Source organism: Agelaius phoeniceus, chromosome 1 (genome assembly GCF_051311805.1).
Source record: "Agelaius phoeniceus isolate bAgePho1 chromosome 1, bAgePho1.hap1, whole genome shotgun sequence".
Classification (NCBI taxonomy): Eukaryota; Metazoa; Chordata; class Aves; order Passeriformes; family Icteridae; genus Agelaius; species Agelaius phoeniceus.
The window spans coordinates 1104368-1127117 of NC_135265.1; the positions used below are offsets into that span (position 1 = coordinate 1104368).

At 50.7% G+C, this 22750-nt stretch overlaps 1 protein-coding gene across 2 annotated transcripts in view; it reads left to right on the forward strand.

Annotated features, from left to right (window-relative positions):
• The first annotated feature begins 153 nt into the window (after nucleotides 1-153).
• The window catches only part of SETD2 (SET domain containing 2, histone lysine methyltransferase), a 51195-nt gene continuing 28598 nt past the window's right edge, over nucleotides 154-22750 (forward strand). For both annotated transcript variants that reach the window (XR_013183200.1, XM_054633330.2), the window contains exons 1-6: nucleotides 154-620; nucleotides 11260-11275; nucleotides 14549-18942; nucleotides 19863-19994; nucleotides 21224-21352; nucleotides 22541-22664. Coding sequence is in view for 1 of the 2 variants with exons in the window: in XM_054633330.2 (XP_054489305.2) it covers nucleotides 169-620; nucleotides 11260-11275; nucleotides 14549-18942; nucleotides 19863-19994; nucleotides 21224-21352; nucleotides 22541-22664 (5247 nt within the window). In the remaining variant the exon portion in view is untranslated. The remainder of the gene's footprint in view (nucleotides 621-11259; nucleotides 11276-14548; nucleotides 18943-19862; nucleotides 19995-21223; nucleotides 21353-22540; nucleotides 22665-22750) is intronic.

The following is a 22750-nucleotide window of genomic DNA, read 5'->3' on the forward strand; positions in this document are numbered from 1 at the left end:
AGGAGATCCTGGTGGTGCAGGGCTGACCTGGAGGTGCGGGGCTGACCTGGAGGAGATCCTGGAGGTGCAGGGCTGACCTGGAGGAGATCCCAGCAGTCCCGCGGCTGATCCCGGTGGGATCCCAGTGACACCCAGGCTGATTCTGGCGTGCCCCCGGCCATCCCTGCCATGATCCCAATACGGTCCCAAGAAAGTCCCGGCGGTGCTGCGGCCGGTCCCGGTGGGATCCCGGTGGCACCGCGGCCGATCCCGGTGCCGGTGCCCGCTGTGGCCTCGGCGGTCTCGGGGGCGATCCCGCTGTGTGCCGAGCAGATTCCCTCTGTGCCGCGGCTGATCGCGGCCCCATGCCGGGCCCGATGCCGCCGTGTCCCGAGGCTCGGCGGCCGCTCCCGGAGGGCTCCGGGCGCTGCGCGGTGCCGCGGGAGGAGGAGCCGGCGGCCGGGGCGGATCGCGGCGGGGCCGGGCCGGGCTGGGCGCGGGTGGCGGGGGGGCCCCGCCGGACCATGTGAGGAGCCCCGACGGGGCGAGCGGGGCCTCCCCGGCCAGGGGGCACTTGCGGAGCCCCGCGCCCGCCCACCCACCATGGGGGATTTCTACGACCCGGAGCATCCCACGCCGGAGTAAGCGCGGGCCCTCCGCGGCCTCGGGCCCGCCGGCACCGCGCGACCGCCGGCAGCCGGGCCGCTGCCCTTTCCCCTTCCCATTCCCCTTCTCATTGCCGTTCTTTTGCCCCTGCCCTTTCCCTGTCCCGCCGCCCTTCCCCTTCCCGCCGTCCTCCCGCCGGTCCGGGGTAGGCCGCGCATCCCCGGCCTTGCGTGATGGCCGCGGCCGGGGCGGGCGCGGGGAGGGCGGGCAGGGAGCGCGGGGAGGGCGGAGAGCGGGCGGCGGGAGCGGCGGCAGCGGCCGCGCCGGGGGTGGCGGGTCGGCTCGGGGGCTGTGTCCCCCCTGCCCCTGTCCGTGTCCCTTTCCCTGTCCCGTCCCTGCCTGGGGTGCGCGGGGGGAGCCGGGCGGAGCGTGCGGACGTGTCCCGGCCTCCCCGCGGGGCCATTTTTCTGTACCTTCTTTATTATTATTGTTGTTATTAATGCTGTTTTTCCTAGTTACCGAGCCTCGTCTTGCTTTTACCCCTGGAATTCTCTCCCCCCGGGCGGCCTTTGCCCTGACCCCATTTTCTGCCAGGAGGAAGGAGCCAGGGGAAGGGGGAGCAGCCTAATGGCCGGGAACTCTGGTTCTCCTTTGGATGGGGAATTTCACCAACCCACCCTCCAGATCCCGCCAGGGCCTCCGGCTTTATCGCCTCTCCTGAGAAGTCACTCCGTCCCTGCTGGGTTTCTCCCCCCACACCCTTTTCCCGCTGGTTCTCAACGGTATTTTTACATTTTTAGACTTCCTCGCGAAGGATTCAGGGGCTCCATAAACTTTGCCAGCTCTGGGGTGGAAGGAGGAGACATCTGGCACGGAGCACCCCCCAAGCGACGGCCGGATTGGAGACACAGCTAACATGGTGGTTTTTTTGAGCAGGGACAACAGAGCAAACCTTTTTTGAGCGAGTTCTGCCTGTGCCCACCTGGAGCAGCTGAGGAACAGCTTCCCCTTGTTGCAGCTGAAACAGTGCTGGTGGCTGAACCTTCAAAATTAGTGAGGAATGGAGGATTTCCTTTGGAGTCCAGGTTGTGTTTTGCCAAATGTGGCTCCCAGGATGGAAGTAAATCCTGGTTTACTTCAGTTTAACCCTGCTGGGATGATCCCTTCCCGGGAGACCCTCTGGGTCCAAAGGACTTTTGTTCATCCCGAAACTTTTAGGCTAATTCAGGTGTTTTACCTTTTTTGTTTGGAGCTTGTGGAGGGACCCTCGTGCTTGGGATTGATCTGGCACTTGGAATTTGGTGTCCAGTAGTGTCCAGGTTGTCTCACGTTGCTGTTTGTTGTCTAAAAATGTCCAGTGGCGCCAACCTGGGCTGTTGAAAGGAGCGGGAGTGGCTCCTCTAACGACTTTTTAATGGAATTATGGATTAATTGGCCTGATTTTGGGGTTTTCCTTGGGGTGGGGGTTGCATGTTTGGACTCAGGAAGTTTTTGTGAAGTGTCCTGGTGTTTTTAGGGTTGTTGTTTCCCTGTCCCCACCTCGAATCCTGGCGTTCCCTCCGCGTCCGAGTCGCGTTCGTTAGTGATGTGCCTTAATTTGGGTGTGCTTTTCCCAGCACAGAGCTTTTACCTGGAGAAAGGGATCGCTTGGGAAAATTGGCTGGAGGTTGTGAGGAACATGTGAGGATCTGTTGGGCGTTTGGGAAGTGTGGAATTCAAATGGAGCCGTGCTGGCTGTGGGATGTTTGTGGCTTCCCCCGTTCCTTACCCGCCGCGGGGTGGGATGAGGAGGGACGTGCAGGGTTGGTTTTTTGGGATGAGTTGCTTTTGTAGCTCAGAACGTTGGGATTGTGCTGCTTGGAGAGGTTTGATCAGAGCCCTGTGAATTCACTTCCTGAATTATTCACTGGCTGGTTTGGGTGGGAAGGGGCCCTAAGGATCATCTCATAGCCCCACTTCCATGGGCAGGGACAACTTCCACTGTCCCAGGGTGCTCCAAGCCTGGCCTTGGACGCTTCCAGGGATGCTGCTGAGCTGGAGGTGCAGGCAAGCTGGAGAAGGTGGATGCTGAGCTGGGAGCTGAGCGATGGTGTGTCCGTGCCGATGGCTTTGACTGGAATTTTCCTGTGGAAAGGAACTCTGGCTCAGTTTTACCTCGTGGGTCACTCCGTGTCCACTTGTCGACCAGAGCTCGTGTTCCTGGGAGCTTCAGTGTCCAGCAGAACCAGGTCTCCTGGACTCTTTGGATGCTTAAATAACCCAATTCCCAGAGCTCAGAGCTGCCACCACATTCCACATGGAGCTTCTCCATGGAGCTGCCCATGCCAGCGTGGACCTGCTTAGAATCCCAGACTGGTTTGGGTTGGAAGTGACCTCAGTGTTCATCCAATCCCATGGCCTGCCATGGCAGAGACACCTCCCACTGTCCCAGGCTGCTCCTGGACCTGTGACACTGCCAGGGATCCAGGGGCAGCCACGGCTTCTCTGGACAAGCTGTTCCTCATGGACATGGATGGATGTTTGCATCCTGCTGTGAGCAGCAGCCACTTCATCTATTGGTGCTGCTGTTTCCTGGAAGAACATTCCAAGATTGTCCCCGTCCTGCGGGTGCAGGAACCTCTTGGACCAGTGACACCTCCGTGACAGGACGGAATTCACACTCCAAGGATTTCTGTTCCTCACGCCCTTGTGTCATCATGGAAACTCCATTTATCCATCTGCTTCTGGAGACCTCCCCAGCAGGAATTCAGCTCCCTTTTGGGGGAAGAAGCTTTTCCAGCCATCCTGGTGATCCTGGTGGGGCTTGCTGGGTGGTTTGGAGGGTTGGGATTTAGGATCAGGGTATGGAATATTCCACTTTGTTAACGTGACCCCATATGGATTCAGACAGTCTGCAACTCCAGGTTTTTGGTTGTGGCTGTTCCCAAGGATTTTTTTTTTTGATGTTCATTGGAGCTGTAGAATCTCCCTGGCTGTTCCATGTTGGTGTCACTTTGGGATGGTATTTTCTGGGAATCTGGATTCTATTTTCTGCCTTTCCCTAAGGAAAGCCATCCATAAGGTTGGTTCCCTCAGCACAAGCTCCTGGTAAATGTGCTGTGGTGAAACACCCACATTTGGATCCTGGAGCACATTCCAATCCAATGGGAGATGCTGAGGGGAGGGAAAGGCTGAGTTTTCCACCTGCATTTCCCTTGGAATGCTCCTCCCCTTTATTATGGAGATTAATGATGATTCCATGGGCTGTGGGTTGGAGAGAGGGAGAAACTCGACTCGTTTCCTGAGTGTATCTATGGATTTTCCAGCCTTAATGTGTCTGGAAAGTTGGATTATTTATGGAAAACTCACTTTATATGTTTGGCTTTGGGAGCCTGAATGGGGAATTTGGGATCCTGACCTGGGACATTTCCAGGAATGGGGCAGCTGGAGCTTCTTGGGGCAGCCTGTTCCCGGATCTGCTGATGGAGTTTTGAATATGATTTGTTTGGATGTTTAGAAGGGAAGAGAGCATTTATCCACACCTGTTTTTAATGGGCATTTTTCCTTCCAGAATTTTAGAACTCCTCGAGGAAAAGTCTTGAGGATATCCAAGTGTGGCTCTGGTTGATGGAGTGTTGGTAGAACAGGTTATTTTCTTTTTCCTTGATTTTTTTTTCCTGACTTTTCCCATTTTTGGAGGCAAACTTCCCTAAAAATGCTCCATCCCTGCAGCTGCACCTCTCCTGTGAGCTTCAGCTTTTTGGGATCCACCCCAGAGGCTGCAATCCCTGGGAATGATGTGGAGCTGGACCTAAAATTCATGAGAATATGAGCCAGGAGTCAAAATTTGATCCCAAAATATTGATGTGAGGAAGAGGCTGGATCAGGAAGGAGCTGGAGCTCCTTGTGGAGCCTCATTTCCAGTGGATTCCCTCTGGATTCCTCCAAGATTTTACAGCTTCCCCAGCATCTTTGTGATTCCATTTTCCCCTTCCTGTTTGAAATGCACCAGTGGAAGTTTTCCAGCTGGAAATCCAAAGTGTGTCATTCCCAGGTAGCAGGAAATAATTATAATTTCCAGCTTTTTGCAGCTGGAAATCCACCAGGGAAAATCTCCAGAGCCTGGTGCTTGGTGTTTGCCTGCACAACCCATTCCCAGTTTGGAATTTAATGGCAAATTTCTGGTGTAAGGGAGCATGAAAGGGATTTATTCTCTCCTGTGGAACTGAGAGCAATTCCCAAGGTGTCCTTGCTCCTGCTGGGCAAAATCCCAGGACATTAAATTTCAGCTATAATTAGGTAAGAAATAAATCCTCTGAGAATTTCTATTTATTTTTATTTATTTCTATTTATTTCTATTTACTTCTATTTATTTCTATCAAAGGAGTGACTCTGAGCTCAGCCAGGGCCTTGCAATGTTCTGGTTTATATTTTTTGGGTTGCAGGTTGCAGCTGCTCCCCTTTGGAACGGGATTTTAGGGTCGCCTCATGATTGGGAATTGCCTCCCTGTTAAATTTGGGATGAGTTTGGGCTCAGAATGGGACATTTGAGCCTTTGATCTGGTGGATTTTGGGAATATTCGGTGTTGCACGTGTGTGAAGCAGGAGGTGGTGACGCTAGAATTTCATGGTTTTCATGGTTTTCCTCAGTGTGAATCTTGGGATGAGGGGACGGGATGGCTTCTGGTTTTGGGGACGTTGGGAGTGGGTGCCAGTATCCATCTGTGTCCCAAAGAGAGAATTCCTTGTTTTCCAGGCATTTTGGGAGACAAAGGTGCCGTGCATTGCCTGGGGGGTGATGTCATTCAGGCTCCATAAAATCCCAGTTGGAATTTGCTGCCCCATTCAGGGAAAATCCCCCGCCCCGGGATGGAGATACCTGATAGGTCAGGGAGGGGACGGAGGGCTGGAAATCCTGGATTTCCCTGGATTTCCCGGGAAAGCAGCAAGTGCTGGGGGCTGGGGGCCGTTCCTAAACCCTCCCCCTCTGAGGGAGGGGCTTGCTTTGCTGCTCCACGAGTTCTTTCCCTGATTTTTAGCACAAATCCCAAATTCTTTGCTCAGCTCAGGTGGAGCCTCAGCACCTCTGCATGTCCAGGTGCTGGGAATGAATCCCAGTCCCTGGGAATGAATCCTCATCCTTGGGAATCAATCCCTGATGGCAGCAATTGTAAGTAAACTGGGATTTATCTGATTAATTATTTTATTTTAAAACTCTGAAATTCCTCAAGTTTTCAGGTTCCAGGACTCCCTCCTGAAATCTTTTTCCCGCTCAAACCCGTTCTAACTTAAATCAAGGAATTTACAAAGAGCAATTTTAAAAAAAGGAACTTAAACATTGGAACTTTATCTGGGCACAGATAATTTTGGGATTTGAGCAAAATGATAAAAATAGGTTTTGGTTTTTTTTTTTCCCTACTATTCCCACTAATTCCGTTTTCAGTCCTGGAAGTGGCCTTGTGCTGGTAGTGGGAAATGTTTTGGTGGTGGAACTGAGCTTGAGCTTTAACTCTGGCCTAACTTTGGCTCTAGGACAGTTTTAATTTGAATCAGGAATTGTTAATAAGGGGGGAAAATCTGGAATGAAATGATGCCCTTGGCTGCTCTGATCCCAGGAATGCCCCACACCTGTGTCCAAAGTTTCCATGGAATTTTGGATGTAATGTGAATTTTGGGGTTCTTTGTACAGCTGGGTTTTAATGTGGATTTTGGGGTTCTTGGTGCAATTCCTGCCTGTCCATCCCTCCCACAGGGAGAGATCCATGGGAGCCCACCCTGGAGGAGCTGAGCTGGATCTGTTTGTGTGTGGATCCAGGCCCATCCTTCCCTCTGCACCCTGGATGGGCTCAGGGATGTGCCCAGAGTTTGGGATTTAGGTTGGGAAGATGCACTTCCATCTCCCTTTTCCCTTTTTGTGGGATTTTTCCTTGGAAGGCTCTTTGTGCCCCAGGAGGGATTTGGGGCAGGGATTACCTGGAAAGTGACCCCGTGGCCATGTGATTTTTGGGAAGGTGCTGACTCCCAAAGCTGCTGCTGGAATCTCCTTCCCTGCTCCCAGAGGAGGAGGGGAAAGTTTTCCAAGAGCCATGCTTTGAATTCCACTGGGGATTTGTGCCTCTATTTTGGGTTCCATCCCACTTCCACCCCCATCCTCATCCTCACCCTTCCATCCTCCTCTCTCTCCCCGTGCCAGGTGAATCCCTTTCCCATGCTCCATGGGAGCAGCTTTGTTTTTCCTGATTCCTGTCAGGATTTCAAGTGGAATTTCTTCCTGAGGTGTGCCCTGAGCAGAAAGAGAAAAGCAGGATTTGGGGGGAGTTTGGGAATTCTCAGGCATTTGGGAGAAGGAGCAGAGAAACTGGGTATTTTTTCTTTACTGGATTTTTTTTCCTGGAGCACATCTTGACTTCTCTAAAATCCTAGAATTATCCCATAATTCCATTATGGAATAAATTTTAGATAAATTATGGAATAATTAATAAATGATGTCACTCAGCCCCTCCTAATTTTTTATGAATGAAAGGATAAATCCCTATTTTCAATATATTTGTCTCCTTCTTTCCCTGGAATATCCAGTCCTCCCTGTTATTTCCTGTTCCAGCACAGGACAAACAGTGTCACTTCCCTTGCTCCAAACCCTCAGTGGGAATGTCTAAACCAGGAAATGGGGATTTTGGGAAGCAGGACAGCTGAATTTGGGGATTTTGGGAGGTACCTTGACCTCATTTCCCAGGAAAATCAGCTTGGATTCCACCTCCTTTAAATAAATAAGATTTTTTTTTTTCAGGGATTTTCCCTCCTCACATGAGTGCTTTTGCCTTTCCATTTTCCATGTTTTTTTTTTGTGGGAAGGAGTAGGATTTCCTTGTACTTTCTCAACTTTTTTTCCTGCTGTTCATTCTCCATTTGTAGTGTGGTGTTTTTGGGATATTAAAAGCCCAGTGCTCTGCACAAAAGCCTTCCCAGGAATTCCTCCCAATATTCCATTAATATCCCATTAAACACAGGGACAGCTGCACTTCTGTCCTTGGTTTTTATCCCACCTTAGGGATTCATAAACAAAGGAGCAGAAGCACTTCAGGCCTGGGAGTGTTCCAGCAAATCCTTCAGTCTGGAGGATGGAAATTGAGGGGAAAATGGGAATAAACATGTGGAAGGAATTCCTGGCTGTGGGGGGAGTGAGGCACTGGAGCAATTTTCCCAGAGAAACTGTGGATGTTCCATCCCTGGAGGCATCCAGGGGCTGGGAGCAGCCTGGGGTAGTGGAAGGAGCTCCTGGCAGGGCTGGGAATGGGATGAGCTTGAGGGTCCCTTCCATTCTGGAATTCTGGAATTCTGGGATTCTGTTCATGAGAGCAGCAGAGAGGGAATTTCCTCCCCAGCTTTCAGGGAATTGCATTCCCAGCAGAACCCCATGGGTGCAGCTCTCCATCAGCATCCAGGAAAAATGGTAAAAATTCATTTTGGGCTTCAGGATCCTGTTGGAATCCCAAATTCCCACCTGAAATTTGGTTTGGTGTTCGTTGCTTTCCAGTTTCCTTAGCCCTGCTGTGGATGAGGGTGATGATCCATGGAATTGCAGCTGCATCCAGGATATTTCTGGCTAACCCAGCCTGAACAAAACAGGTTAAATCCCAATTTCCTGAGCTGAGCTTCCCTTTCTTTGGACATTGTGGTGGCTTTCAGATGGATCTCTGTGAATTCCTGAGCTGAATTCCTGCTGGGAATGGGCCTTTTCAGCTCCCTGGGCTGTAAGGCTGCTGATACTTAGATAAGAAAAGCCCCAAGCTTCCAGATTTTCCTCTTTTAAAGGGAAGAAAAGAAAAAAACCTCAGGATTTAGGGGAGATGAGGCTCCTTAAGTTTTGTCTTTTAGACTTTAGAAGCCTGAGGGCATTTTTGGGGCTCCTTTTACATAAGGAAAACCAGGATAAAATTCCAGTTATTGTGTGGGTTGCACTTAAAAAAGAGAAAAATCTTCAGCTTAACCTGTTGAAGCACCAAGGAATGCTGAACTCTTGAATTTAAATACAATTTTACTTTTAACACCATTCCCGTGACAAAATTGGGATGTTTCCATCAGGAGAGAAGCTGATAAAGTTTAAATATAAAAAGTTTTGGTCAAAATATATGTAAGGTCAAAATATATGTAAGGAAAATTCCGTGTAAGGAATTTTGTTGGAAATGTGGCCTCAGATATGTAATTTTGGTTGAAATGTGGGTCCATATTAAAAAAAAAATATAGAAATGAGACCCATGTAAAGAATTTTGGTATAAATGTGGTTCTGTAGCCTTAGAAAAGCTTCTCCTGGGATTTAATTGGTGTTTAATTTTTGTTTTTTAACAAAATTAGTGCATCAAGCTGCTGGAAACAGATCAAAGGTGCTGAAGCTTCCTGGTAGTGGGGTTATTTTTTTGTTCTTCGCTTGATTTTGTGGTTCTTTAGGTTATTTTTAAAATTTATTCAGGACTTCTCAGGGTGTTCAGTTTTATTTTGGCTTTTACCAACTCTTTTCTCCTGACTTTCCCAGGAAAGAGCCACAGAAGTGCAGGAATTCCGTGTTCACTTTCATCTCAGTTTTATTTTTTGATGCCTGCGGGGAGCAAGGTGCAGCTGAGGGAATTGTTCCAAACCTGTGGAGCTGGGAAAGTGCTGGAGAAGCCCTGGGTGATGTGTTGGGATGGATCCCAAGCTTGGAGCAGGGGGGTTTTATGTAACTTCATCCCAGCGTGGGAGGAATTTGGCACAAGGTTCCTGAGGGAACGGCAGCGCCTTCCCTAATTTTGGAATTCTATTTTTATGGGGTTTTTTTATTTTATTTTTTTATTTGGGGAGTGGGAAGAGGCTGGGGAGGAAATGGGATTCATAACCCTGCTTTTAGGAAGGTCAACACCTTTTATTTTAGTTGATGGAATCCCAGAATCCCAAATGGTTTGGGTTGGAATGGGATCATCCTGTCCCACCCAGGGACACCTTCCACTGTCCCAGGGTGCTCCAGGCCCTGTCCAGCCTGGTCTTGGACACTTCCATGGATGGGGATCACCTGTTTCCTCTCTTCTTCCTGTGGGATTTTTCTGGGATTTGAAGGATCCAGACTCTCTTTTCTCCTTATCATTAATTATCCTTGTTATTAACTATAAATATGAAATTTAATTATTTCTCTCCCAATATACAGCTGATTTAAGATGGATTTTTGTGTATAAAGAGAGTTATTTTTGCCTTAGAACCCTCAGCTTCCACCTGGTGGTGGTAATTTTCTGCTGCATCTGTTTGGGATATCTGGAAAATCTCCCTGGAATCGCTGAGGTTGGGAAAGACCCTTAAATCACCAAGTGCAAGATTTTTGTTGAGTGTTGACCCCACAAAACCTCAAACCCGAACCATGTGATGCTTCCTGAAAGTCCCAAACTCCTCTTTTGGTGATCCTGAAACTGAAAGCTCCTTTTGGGCCCTAATTCCAGTGGAAGTGGTGCTCTTGGAGAGCTCCTGAACCTGTGGGGTTTGGAATTCCTGCCCTGCCTGACCCCATTGAATCGAACTCCTGCCTTGGGGTTTCCTTGATGGAATCAAACCCCATTGGTGCTGCTCTGGGGTTAATTTATGGTCTTTTAGCAAGCTGGATCAATTGGGTGGGAGCCTTTGGAGGGGCAGGAGAATATTCCTGAGGGGAAAGTTCTTCCCAGCACTTCCCTTTGCTCCCAGTTCCCAGCTGGGGATGGTTTCATTGGGGACCCGGGTGGTTCTTGTGCCGTCACCGCATCCGCGTCGCTCCGAAATGAAAATTTTGACTTTTTCTTCCAGAATTGGGTATTTCTCATTGAGCTGATGCTTGAGGTGGAATCTGTGAACTTTTCTGTGGGAAATCTTTGGCTTTGTCACCCCAACAGCGCTGAATGAAAGCTGGTAAAATGTAGAGTTCTGGCTCTGGGCTGTGCTGGAGTGCTGGAGAGGGGTTTTGGGATCTCGGGTAGATCCATGACACAGGAACTGTTGATGTCTTGGTTGAGGTGTCTTGGTAGGGCCAAAAAATTCCCTGGCACTCTCCAAGGAATTGGGCAAAGCAAGGAGAGGGAGTTGTGTTCCTGTTCCTTCTTCCCTGAGAAAAAATGACTTCGCTGTGGGATCGGAGCAGAGAACTTGGGAAGAGTGGAAAGCTGGGAAAACCCAACTTTCCTGTTGGCTCAGCATGGAGAATGATGCTAATTAATTCATTTTCAAGCTGCCAAAATAGGGATTAATTATGCAAATAGCCAGGGCAGACGCACAGCGGTCAGACCTTCGTTAGTATCTTTAATTTCTGTCAATGAGAGGCAGAAACTTTCAGTTATTCAGGGAAGTATTCAAATAGAAAGAATCCCAAATCCACCTTTTTCAGTCACATTTTTGAGGGTTTTATTCCTGCAGCGTGTTGGAATAACTGGTGACAACACCAAGCCAGCACTTCTCTCCAAAAAGGTTTGCTCTGTCCTGATCCATGTGGGAATTTCCAGGGAATTTTGGAGCCTCCCAGCTGTGCTGTGCTCCCCTCAGAGCCGGGTTTGTGTCTGGGTGCCGTCGGTGTTTCCCTCACTCCCTGTCCCAAGTCCTTCCCATCCCAAATCCAGATGTCCAGTGTTCCATTTCTTGTTCCTACCTGTTGTTCACACCTTCTTTTCCTGTTTTTTTTTCCATGTTTCCCTGGCTGGATTGCAATAGAGAAGAGGAAAATGAGGTGAGTAAAACCAATTCCAACATTCCTGGATCTCCTGTGAGCCCAGCTTGGGTAGGTTTGACTGAGGCATTCCATGATTCCAGAGCCACTGAGGGGCTGGATAAAGCAAATGGGTGCTTTTTTCTGGGATCCCTCTGGTTCAAACTGGGGAGGAGGGGCAATAATTCACATTAAATTTGGGAAGGAAGGGCACTAATTCCCATTAAATTTGGGAAAAAGTGGCAATAATTCCAGTACCACTTGTGCCACAAGCGCACGGGAGGTGATGGCACAGCTTGGTGTGGGTTGGTGCTGATTATTTAAAGACTTAATTTGTAAAAATAATGAGTTTTGCTGCCTGTGACTCAATGAATTTGTTGGGAAAAGAGAAAACTTGGAGGCCTGGGATATATTTTAATCTCCTGGCTTTGGAATGAAGGCTGTTAATCATTTTGGATGTGCTTTTTTCTTTCCATTTTGGGTAGTGTTCTCTTTCTGTAAAGCAGGAGAGGAAGAAGAATTCCTCTTCTCCTGGAGAGCTTTTCATTAATTCCCACCTTTTACATTTACCAAGTTACCTGTGGAGTGTGTTCCAAATTCTGGGAATTGTGTTTTGTTCAAGTTGCTGTTATTTAAGGAAAAAAAATCCATGAGGGGAAGTATCCTGGATTATGTCAGCTCTGCTGATTTGCTGTGGGAAGGGGAGGAATGGAAATGTGGCAGCTCTTTTTTGCCTGCACATCCCATATTTGGGGAAAGGTGAATCTATCCAAACCCTCTTATCCCCATTATTTCAGAGCTGTTGTGCTTGAAATTAGAAGGATTTTGATCAAAACATTGACACTTAAAATAATGGCACCAAAGTTGTAGCAAGAAGGAAAACTCTGAAATGCTGATTCCCTGAATTTCCAGTATTTTTACCTGTATATTTATTAATTTGTTATTTATAGTTGATATGATTAAAAAATCCTATCCCTGATAAGAATTTGGGTTCAGACCTGTGGAGATCCTTCAGGGTATGGTTGGAGAGGAACCTGCTCCCTTCTCTTGTCCCAGGTTGGAGTAAAAAAATCTGGAATTTCTGGTTGTAAGGATAACAGTGGATCCAGGAATCCCCCAAAATGCTGTTCCCTCACTCTTCAGGAGGCTGAACTCCTACAGGAGGGTGGCCTCAGTAGTGTTCGTTTTGTCCTTCATTCTTCCATGAATTAATGTGGATTAATCCCAGGATCACTTGTCATGTTTGGATTCTCTGAAAAACAGGGATTTCATTTCCAGCAGGACTTTGTGGAGATGGTTGTGAGTTGTGGTGGGAGGAGCCCATTCCAGAGCTGGAGATTCTCCTTTTTTCCAAAGTCAGTGTTTTGGGTTCCCTTTTAGCCATGAAACTCCTTTAAAATTGTCCCTGAAATGACCCCTCATAAAAAACCCACGGATTTCAAGGAAATGCTTTTGGGTTTTGCTCCCAGTTTTCCTACTGGGAGTGAAGGGAATTTGCTGCTGCAGACCCAGATCCAGATGCTGGATTAGGTCTCCAGGATGAGTCATGGATAGACCATTAACAGGTGCTCACAATGAAACCCCCAATGTGTTGAAAAAGAGGAATTTTTGGGATATGTGATGTCCCAGGGTGCAGAAAACACAGGATTTCCAATCCACCAATGTCTCATTTAATCATTTACTGTGGTGCCTTGATCCTGGGCAGCTCCATGTTGTTTCATGAGTTAAAGGATAACAAAATCCTTAATAATTCACAGAGGGCTGCAGGAAACTGCTGCTCCTGCCAGAAATGTGCTCGTGGCACAGCAACAGCAGCAAAACCCGGCTCTGGACAATTTGGAAACGACTCTTTCCGTTGGAATTAGGGTTAACACAAAAAATGTAATTCCCAGAGCAGCTGTGGCTGCCCCTGGATCCCTGGAAGTGTCCAAGGCCAGGTTGGACAGGACTTGGAGTAACCTGGAATAGTGGAAGATGTCCCTGCCATGACAGGATCGAAGCAGGATAATCTTAAGGGTCCCTTCAACCCAAACCATTCTGGAATTCCATGATTCTGATGCAATTTGGATTTTTGGGGATAGGGGCTGTTGACAACAAAGTCCTTTTCCCACTTTATCTTCTCCGGGATTTTATTTCTGGGACACAGATGAGCTCTAAGATTTAAAACAGAGGGAGAAATGGCCAAATGGGTGAATATAAGGTGCTGTGTGCTCTGAAAATTCCTGGGTTTGTGTTTGGAAAGTGCTGAGTGAGCTCCTGGGCAGGAGGCAGCCAGAAGCTCCTGGTGGGAAGGACATGGAGCTTGGAATAGTCGGTTGATCCAGAGGTGACAGAGTCATCATGCACCACTGGCTCCTGATGGGAATTCTTGGGGAGTTGTTAATTAATGCTGGTCTAGACCTGAGCCTGGGAACTTGCAGGAATTAATGATGACCAGGAGAAGCCCGTTGGGGGGAGGTGGGAAAGGATGGGGTTTGAATTCCTGCTGTAATTTTTGTTGGTCTGGTTTACGCTGGATTCAAATTCCAGAATCCCAGAATGGTTTAGGTGGGAAGGGACCCTCAAGATCATCCAGTGCCACCCCTGCCATGGCAGGGACACCTCCACTGTCCCAGGTGCTCCAAACCCTGTCCAGCCTGGCCTGAGACACTGCCAGGGATCCAGGGGCAGCCACAGCTGCTCTGGGAATTCCATCCCAGCCAGGAATTCCCAATTCCCAATCTCCCATCCATCCCTGCCCTCTGGCAGTGGGAGCCATTCCCTGGGTCCTGTCCCTCCATGCCTTGTCCCCAGTCCCTCTCCAGCTCTCCTGGAGTCCCTCCAGGCCCTGCCAGGGGCTCTGAGCTCTCCCTGGAGCTTTCTCCAGTACTGGAAGGCTGCATCCAGGTGGATTCACATAAACAAATGCACTTTGAGCTTAAAACCCAGGATCCTTTGTAGCCTGGGACCACAGAAACAGCATTAAAAAGCAGATTTTTGCCCTCAATTAACTTTGTAAGCTGAACTCTATTTTTTAAAAATAAGAATTAAATGATAAAAGGACTTTGAGCTTGGTCATTAATAAGTCAGATAAAAAGCCTCAGCCCAAACCTCAGAGGAGGCTTAGTTTCAAGCTGGAGAAGTCTAAGGAATTGATTTTTTCAGGACAGAGCCAGGCAATAAAGACAGACCCAGGATATGCATTTCTCTTTTATCATCATGAAAAATTCACCAGGTGAAAGAAAATGCTGCAGAACTGAGTTCAAACCCCCCAAAATCCAATTCCTCCAACTCCATCTTCTTTTTCTTCCACAGGGCAAACCTGAAACGGTGCCGAGAGCCGGTTTTATCAAAGGCCCCGTGTTCAAAGGCGTCGCCTCGAGCCGCTTTTTGCCCAAAGGCACCAAAACCAAGGTTAACCTTGAGGAGCAGGGAAGACAAAAAGTGTCTTTCAGCTTTAGTTTAACCAAGAAAACTTTACCCAATAGATTCCTGGCTGCTCTGGGAAACGAGAAACAAAATGAAACTCCCACCCCTCCGGCGGTTCCCCTTCCGACTGATTTTAACCCCAAAAATAAACTGGACCTGGGGGACACCGCCAGTTCAGCCGAGGAATCTTCACCTCCAAAACCGAAAGTAGAATTGGGGAAGATTCATTTTAAAAAACATTTACTGAACGTCACGGCAAAGCCACCCCCAGCTCCGGCGGCACCAGTACCGGAACCGGTGGCCTTGGCCGTGGATTTCCCCCCCACGCCGCCGCCTCCCCCGCCCCCGCCGCCGGCGGCGGCGGCGTCACCGATGCCGGTTCCTGGAGCCACGGCCCCGCTGCCGCCGCCGGTGACGCCGATGCCGGCGCTGCTGCTTTCGCCGCCCGGCGAAGCCGAGGCCCCCGTGCCGAGGGAGCCGAGCCACGCGCTGCCCAGGGAGGCCTTGGAGCCGGACGGCGCCAAGCAGGATCCGGCGTCGCGCGGCTCGGAGGAGCGCGGGACTCAGCCCGAGCAGACGGAGATTACCCCGCCGAAGGAGGATTCCCATATTGGGAAGGAGGATGAGGTTTCTGACAGCTCCAAGGGTGCTCCTGTGTGCTCCCGGAGGCAGGGGGCCAAGAGGAAGTTCTCCCAGTCGGATGGCGCGCCACAGGGCTCCGAGTCCGACGAGGATTCCGTGAGGACCTCCTCCAGCCAGCGGTCGCACGAGCAGAAGATCTCCAGCACGGAAAAGGAGAGAGATTCCAGACGGAGCTCCACGTCCCTCCGTGGTGATGACCTGGGCAAGTCCTCGTCGCGCTCCAGGTCGGACAGGGATGAGAAGTACTCGAGCTATTCCAAATCGGAGAGAGACTCACGGTACTCGTCCTCCCGCTCCCGCTCGGACAGAGAGAGGAGGCGAAGCCGGTCTCATTCCCGTTCCCGCTCCGATCGCAGCTCCCGAACCAGCTCCTCCTACTCGAGGTCGGAGCGCTCACATTACTACGACTCCGACCGCCGGTATCACCGGAGCTCCCCGTACCGGGAACGGTCGCGCTACTCCCGGTCGTACGCGGACAGCCGGGCGCGGGAGAGCTCGGACTCGGAGGATGAGTACAGGAGGACACATTCCAGGTCCAGCGACTCCAGGCGTACGTCCTCCCATTCCTCCTCCTCCTACAGAGACTCGAGATCCTCTTACTCCAAGTCGGACAGGGACAGCAAAGTGGAGTCGTCTCACGCCGACGTGGACAGGCGAGGGAGGTCGTCTTCGAAAGCGGATCGAGATTCCAAAAGGACTTCTGAAAGTGAAGTATCCAAAAGGTGCTCTCCCCTCGATGAACTGGGCTATCGGAAGGGGACATCCCATTCCAAGCCCGACAGTAATGTGAATTCCTCCCGCTATAAATCCACCCCTTCCAAGGCCCCCGCACCAAAGCCTGATAAATTTAAGAGTTCTTTCTGTTGTACAGAATCGATTGAAGAAATCAAGTCCAAGTCTAATTCTCTAGATTTAGAGACCTCTTGTGTAAAGAACAATGAGATCAGGGTGTCCAGTGTGAAAAAGTTGGAAAGGGAAAAAACACTTTCTCCGTTAAATCAGTTCAGCGATTCTCCCGCTTTGCCGAAGGCCGACGAATCCAAGGCGGATTTGGCAAACTCAAAATCCGAGGAACTTGCAGCAAATGAAGTCCGTGACAGTGTTAAGGAGCAAGAAACATGTTTAAAGGCAAAGCACGATCCCTTAAGAGCGTGTTTCCCCACGGAGTCGAGCATGAACGGCTCCCCAGAGGGTCAGGATGAGGGCCTGGCAACCTCCAGTGCCTGCAAAGCAGAGGATGTCGCTGCATCCTCTGAGCACGGCCCGGGTCCATCGGAAGCATCGCCTGCCATCAAGACCAGCCCATCATATCCATTGCCATCCAATGGGTTTGAGAGCACGGATGTGTCCCAAGAGCAAGAGCTGGATGATTCCCGGGTGCAGTCCAGCGAGTGCAACAGCCTGTTCCAGGAAGCGGAGGCTCCAGAGCCGCAGCAGCTGGAGGAAGCCGCCCCTCTCCCTGCCGTGAATGTAGATCCCAGTAACACTGTCCTTAAGAAGCTGGATGAGGAGGTGACTCCGTGTGACAAAACCAAAGAACCTGTTTTTTGCTACATTTCCGATGATGCCACCCCTGGTTTGTACCACTCGGAAGTGGAAATCGAAGCGGAACCTGCGGATCTGAAAGTGACATCCGAGACTTTCCTGGACGTGCAGGTGGAGCCGCAGACGGTGACATGCGATTACGAGAGCACGGAGGATTCCCATTCCAAGTCTGCTGGGGAGGATGAACACAGCCATCCTTCCCATAAAATCAGCCTGGCAGTGGAAAGCTCGAGCAGGGATTCCTCCCAGGATGGCTGTTCCCAGAGGCTCCAGTCGGATCATCCCATGCCAGAGGAAAGCGTCTCTTCCAAATGGGACGTGCCCCCACCGGGTGTGTGCCAGGAGCCGCTCCAGCATTCGGAAGCTGAAGAGATGCTGGAGTCGGATGCTCAGCACGTTGATTTTGGCTCAGCAAAAGGCAAGTCATCGTTCCAGAATGAACATTCCTACTATTCGGAAGTGCCGCTGGAGCACCGCGGCAGAGAGGTGGTGGAAGAAAGTGCTGTTTCCACCGAGGGAGCTGAGCTGGATGAGCTGAGGGTTCAGTGTCCCGGTGTATCGGCCGAGAGGGATGAGGGAAGCGAGCCCTTGGTGGCCTCGGTTTTTCCAGATGCTTTGTATCCCTCCTCTGATGTCATTGTCACTGCAGAGGACACGGAGATGGTGACCCAAACCCCAACGTGTGACAGCAGTGGCAACGCCTCAGAATTCATTCCCGCCGGCCACGACGATTATTCCGACATGGGGGACAGTGACAGCGAGCGGGGCAGCGAGGACAGCGACACGGAGGACTCGGATTCCGATGATGGGACGCCACGGAAGAAGCTCCAGTCGGTCGTGGTGGTTCCCAAGAACTCCACCATAGCCATGGAGGAGAGCAGCCCAGGCTCCTCCCGGAGCAACCGGCGCTTCTCTGACCACTGGGATGATGAGCGGCCCGAGCCCAGCAGGCCCTACTATGAGGAGAGGTCAGAAAATATGGGGGGTAAAGGTGGTCCCCAGGTGGAGAGCCGGTGTTCTCCCAGAGGGATGGAGAAGAGTCCAGCAACCTCCACGGAGCTGAGCAGGAAGGAGCCGGAGGAGCTGCGGGCGGATCCGTGCCAGGCCCAGAGCGACGGCGTGGACAGCACGAGCCAGGCGGACCTGACGGCCGATTGCCACGGCAAAGCCGGCACGGAGGAGAGGATGGTGCTGCCGGACGTGGTGGCCATGGGGAGGCCCATGGGCCGGCCAGAGGAGCAGCCCTTCTGTGTCCCAGAGAGCTTGGAAAGCACTGACACATCCCGGCACCAGATGAGCTCTTCCAAGCCGGACAGTCGGCAAGGACAGGGCGGGCTGAACCAGTCTGGCCTTGGAGACTACTCCAGGCTGGACGGTTTCCGTGCCCCGGAGGAGATGCGTGCTGCAGGCTGGGACTTCTCCCAGCCGGAGAAGCCCAGCAGCACCTACCAGCAGCCAGACAGCAGCTTTGGGATGTACTCAGGCTACGTTTACCAGCCAGGACCAGGAGCCTATCCCAGCTCCCAGAGCTACTGGCAAGGCAACGGTTACTGGGATGCGAGGGCAGCCAGCAGAGCCTCCGTGGTTAACTACGAACGCGGCCAAGGGCAGGTGCCGGATTCCCTCACGGAAGACCACGAGGAGTATGAAGAGGATGAGCGTTGGGATGAGGAGTGCAAGCCCCGCTTTCCCAGCCCCTCTGGAAAATCCCAGATGCCCGGGCAGAAGGAGAAGGGCTCGGTGCAGGCACACGAGATCAGCAGCAATTCCACCAAGGAGCCGGTGCCGGGTGGGGAGAAGAAGGACGAGGTGAAAACTTTGGAGAAAAACGACGTCAAGGAACGAGGCCCACCAAAAAAGAGGCGGCCGGAGTTGGAGAGCGACTCGGAGAGCGATGGGGACTCTGGGGAGAAGAGGAAGGGGAAGCTGGAGGGAGAGCAGGTGGAGCCAGCGCCGCAGGATTCCTCCATGGTGGGCAGGTTATGCATCATGGATGACTTCAGGGACCCCCAGCGCTGGAAGGAGTTTGCCAAGCAGGGGAAGATGCCCTGTTACTTCGACCTCATCGAGGAGAACGTCTACTTGACAGAGAGGTAACTGCTGCTTTATCCGTGTTTTAATTCCCTGGAGAGAGTTTGGGATTTAGCTTCCATTTGGTTCCAGGATGGTTGGGTTTTTATGGCCACATTGGAGGGAGGGGCGGGGATGTTGCATTCCCCACATTTGGCAAAGCCACCCCAGGCTCTTTTCTCCTAAAGAGAATCGCCCAGTTTGCCCCAGACACTCCCAAGTGCTGAGAAGAGCTGGAAAATGGGAGGATCAGAGGGAAAGATTGATTTATTTCTACCCTTTTTTATGGCTTTACCAGATCCTGCCTGTTTAATGTCCCCAAATGCCAGCTCACTCCCTTTCTGTTGGCACTGGGAATTCTGTCTGGGTGTGGAAAAGCCTTTGGACAAACAAGGCGCTTTTCCAAAGGCTTTGGTTACTTCCATGTCTTCATTTGTCATCTCAGAGGAGCTTTTAAAAATTTAATGGCCATAATTTAATTTTTTTTTTTCTTATAGTTTTGTTGCCTTGTTGGGATCCACACTCCAGAGCATTCCCCAAATTCTTCATGGAAGCTAAAATATGGAGTAGTGGATGCCCTGCTTTTTGTCTGCTTCTGATTTTCTCCTCTTTTTCACCCTCTCACTTGACAGCAAAGCAGAAGCTGAAGTAACCAACCCTCCAATTTGCCTTATTAAAATATGGGTGTCCAGATAAACATAGACAGGGAAGAGGAAGGAAAAACAGCTAAATATCTTGGGAATTGTCTTTAAGGAATCACCTTTTGTCATCACAAAGTCATCACCAAGCCAGGTGTCCTTGGTATTCCTGTCCCTAGGGTTACCAATCCATACCTCGAGACATTTATTTTCCATTTTTTTCCAAAAACGACTGATAAGGATTGAGGAGGAATTTCTCCACCTGGCTGCTGTCTCACCTGTATTTCCATGCCTTGGCTTCCCAGGAAGAAGAACAAATCCCACCGGGATATCAAGCGGATGCTGTGCGAGTGTCCCCCTCTGTCCAAGGAGGAGCGGGCGCAGGGCGAGGTGGCCTGTGGAGAGGATTGTCTCAATCGCCTGCTCATGATCGAGTGGTGAGCTGGGGTCCATGCTTTGGCCTGCAGGTGTCCTGGGAATCCCTCAAATAACTTGGGAATTCCTGGCAGGTGGCAGTGGAGTGTGGTGGTGTTCGCAGGGGTCCCAGGACGAGGGGAGAGATGAGAATCTTGACTCTGTGTTTCAGAAGGCTGATTTATTGTTTTATGGTCTATATATTGTATTAAAACTATACTAATAGAATAGAAGAAAGGATTTCATCATAAGGCTTGAAAGGAAAGGAATGGAATGGAATGATAAAATCTTGTGACTCTCAGAGAGTCTGAGACAGCCAGACTGTGATTGGCCATTAATTAAAAACAACCACATGAGACCAATCACAGATGCACCTGTTGCATTCCACAGCAGCAGATAACCATTGTTTACATTTCATTTCTGAGGCCTCTCAGCTTCTCAGGAGAAAGGATCCTAAGGAAAGGATTTTCCATAAAATGTGTCTGTGACAGTGAAGTGTCTGTGCTGGCCTGGAGTGACCTTCGGAGCTGCCAGCAGAAGCTGTGGCTGCTCCATCCCTGGAAGGTTTCAGGGTTTGCATGGGGCTTTGAGCAGCCTGGGACAGTGGGAGGTGTCCCTGTCCATGGCAAGGTGGTGGAATGAGATGATCCATAGGGTCCCTTCCCACCCAAACCATTTCATGATTCCATGATTTAAGTCTTTGGATCATCTGCAGGAGATCAGCCCTCACAGCCTCCTGGATCTCCTTTCCCCAGAGCCTCTCCAGCCTGTGGCTGGTGTCTCCTTCTCCCTCTGGAGAGGTTTGCTGCTCCATGGCAGCTGGAGGCAGGGACAGGGTGCTTGGTGGGATTCCCCCCCACCTTCCTCCCACGAGGATTGTGGAAGGATTGGAATTACCTGGTAGAATCCCAATTTTTCCTCTTATCTCATAGGCCAGACGTAGGACAGGGAATATCTTGAAGGAATAACCCCCAAAACAAGGGGAGAAGAGCCCAGTTCTCCCCACTGGGATGCCCTGATACAGAAATACAGCGGGATCAGCATTCCAAATGTTTTTATCTTTCCAGAAATAAACGATCTGCATTTGCACACTGACAGTCACGTGGTTGTGCTTTTTATAGCAAACCACATTTGAAGGTTTCACACGGAATTTCTCGTGATTATTTGGGGTTTATTTCCCATCTGAGCCCTTCCTGTTGGCGCTGTTTTCCTGCTGGGAATTGATTTGCTCCCTTCCCTTCTGTCCCCTCAGCTCCTCCCGGTGTCCAAACGGTGACTACTGCTCCAACCGGCGCTTCCAGAAGAAGCAGCACGCGGATGTGGAGGTGATCCTGACTGAGAAGAAGGGCTGGGGGCTCAGAGCTGCCAAGGACCTGCCATCGTAAGCCTTCCCTCTTCCCACAGCCTTTTCCCAGCCTTTTATTCCCTCCTGAAGGGAAAAGGGCCTGTGGGGTCTGGATTTCCCTGCCAGGAGATGGGCTGAGGTTCTTCCAGCTTGTCCTTGTCCCTGCTGGGTGTCCCTCTTCCTCCTTGGCATCTGCCCATCTGTTCTTTGATCTCCCACTCTGCTTTTGCTCTTCCTGGTTTTCCATGGCTTATTCTTGGGATGAATCTGCCTCCCCTTTCTCTGTCCCTATTTCACTCCAGTTGTGTCCATCCTTCTCTTCCCATCTCTGCAAAACTTCTCTTCCTGAGTTCTCCTCCTCTTCCTCCCCTTTGGACAATGAGAGGATCCAGAGGGGATCTTTCTTCTTGTTGTTAATTCAGGATTGTAATTCCAAGAGCTGGGTTAGGTGAGGCCAGGAAAGGAGAGAGGAGTGAGGACACTGAGATCTCCTGAGGCACAAGGGAGGACCAGGATGGGGAGACCAAGATGAGGGAGAAGGGAGCATCCTGGGGTGTGTCCAGGGCAGGGAACAGAGCTGGGAGGGAGCTGGAAAATTCCTGAGGGACCTGGGAAGGGGCTCAGCCTGGAGAAAAGGGGGCTCAGGGGGCACCTTGTGGCTCTGCACAGCTCCTGCCAGGAGGGCACAGCCGGGGGGGATTTGGGATCTTATCCCAGGGAACAGGGACAGGAGGAGAGGGAACGGCCTCAGGCTGGGCCAGGGGAGACTCAGGGTGGAAACTGGGAAAATTCCTCCTGAAAAGTGTTTTCCAGCCCAGAGAAGCTGTGGCTGCCCCTGGATCCCTGGAAGTGTCCAAGGCCAGGTTGGATGGGGCTTAGAGCACCCTGGGACAGTTGCAGGTGTCCCTGGCCATGGAATGGTGTTGGAATGGGATGAGCTCAACATTCCCTTCCAACCCAAGCCATCCTGTAATTCTGTGAATATATTGAATTTATAGAACAAGCCCTGCTCCAAGGGGAGCTTCATCCTTGTCACCTTCCCATGTGACAGCACAGAATCCCAAATTAATCAGAATTCCCTGAGATTAAGGCACATCATCATTGCTACACCACCAGGATGGCCAGGCTGGGAGTTGTGTTCAGAGAATCCACCTGAACAGGGATTATTTTATGTTGTTTGTGTGGGTTTTTTGCTAAGAAAGCTGATGTTTTTCCCTCTTGCAGCAACACTTTTGTCTTGGAATACTGTGGGGAGGTGCTGGATCACAAGGAATTCAAGGCTCGGGTGAAGGAATATGCCCGGAACAAGAACATCCACTATTATTTCATGGCCCTGAAGAATGATGAGGTGAGCAGTGGATTGCTAGGATGGGATTGCTTTGGGAAAGGCTGGATTTAGCTGTGTACAGCACCAGCTCCTTGGGAACCCACGGA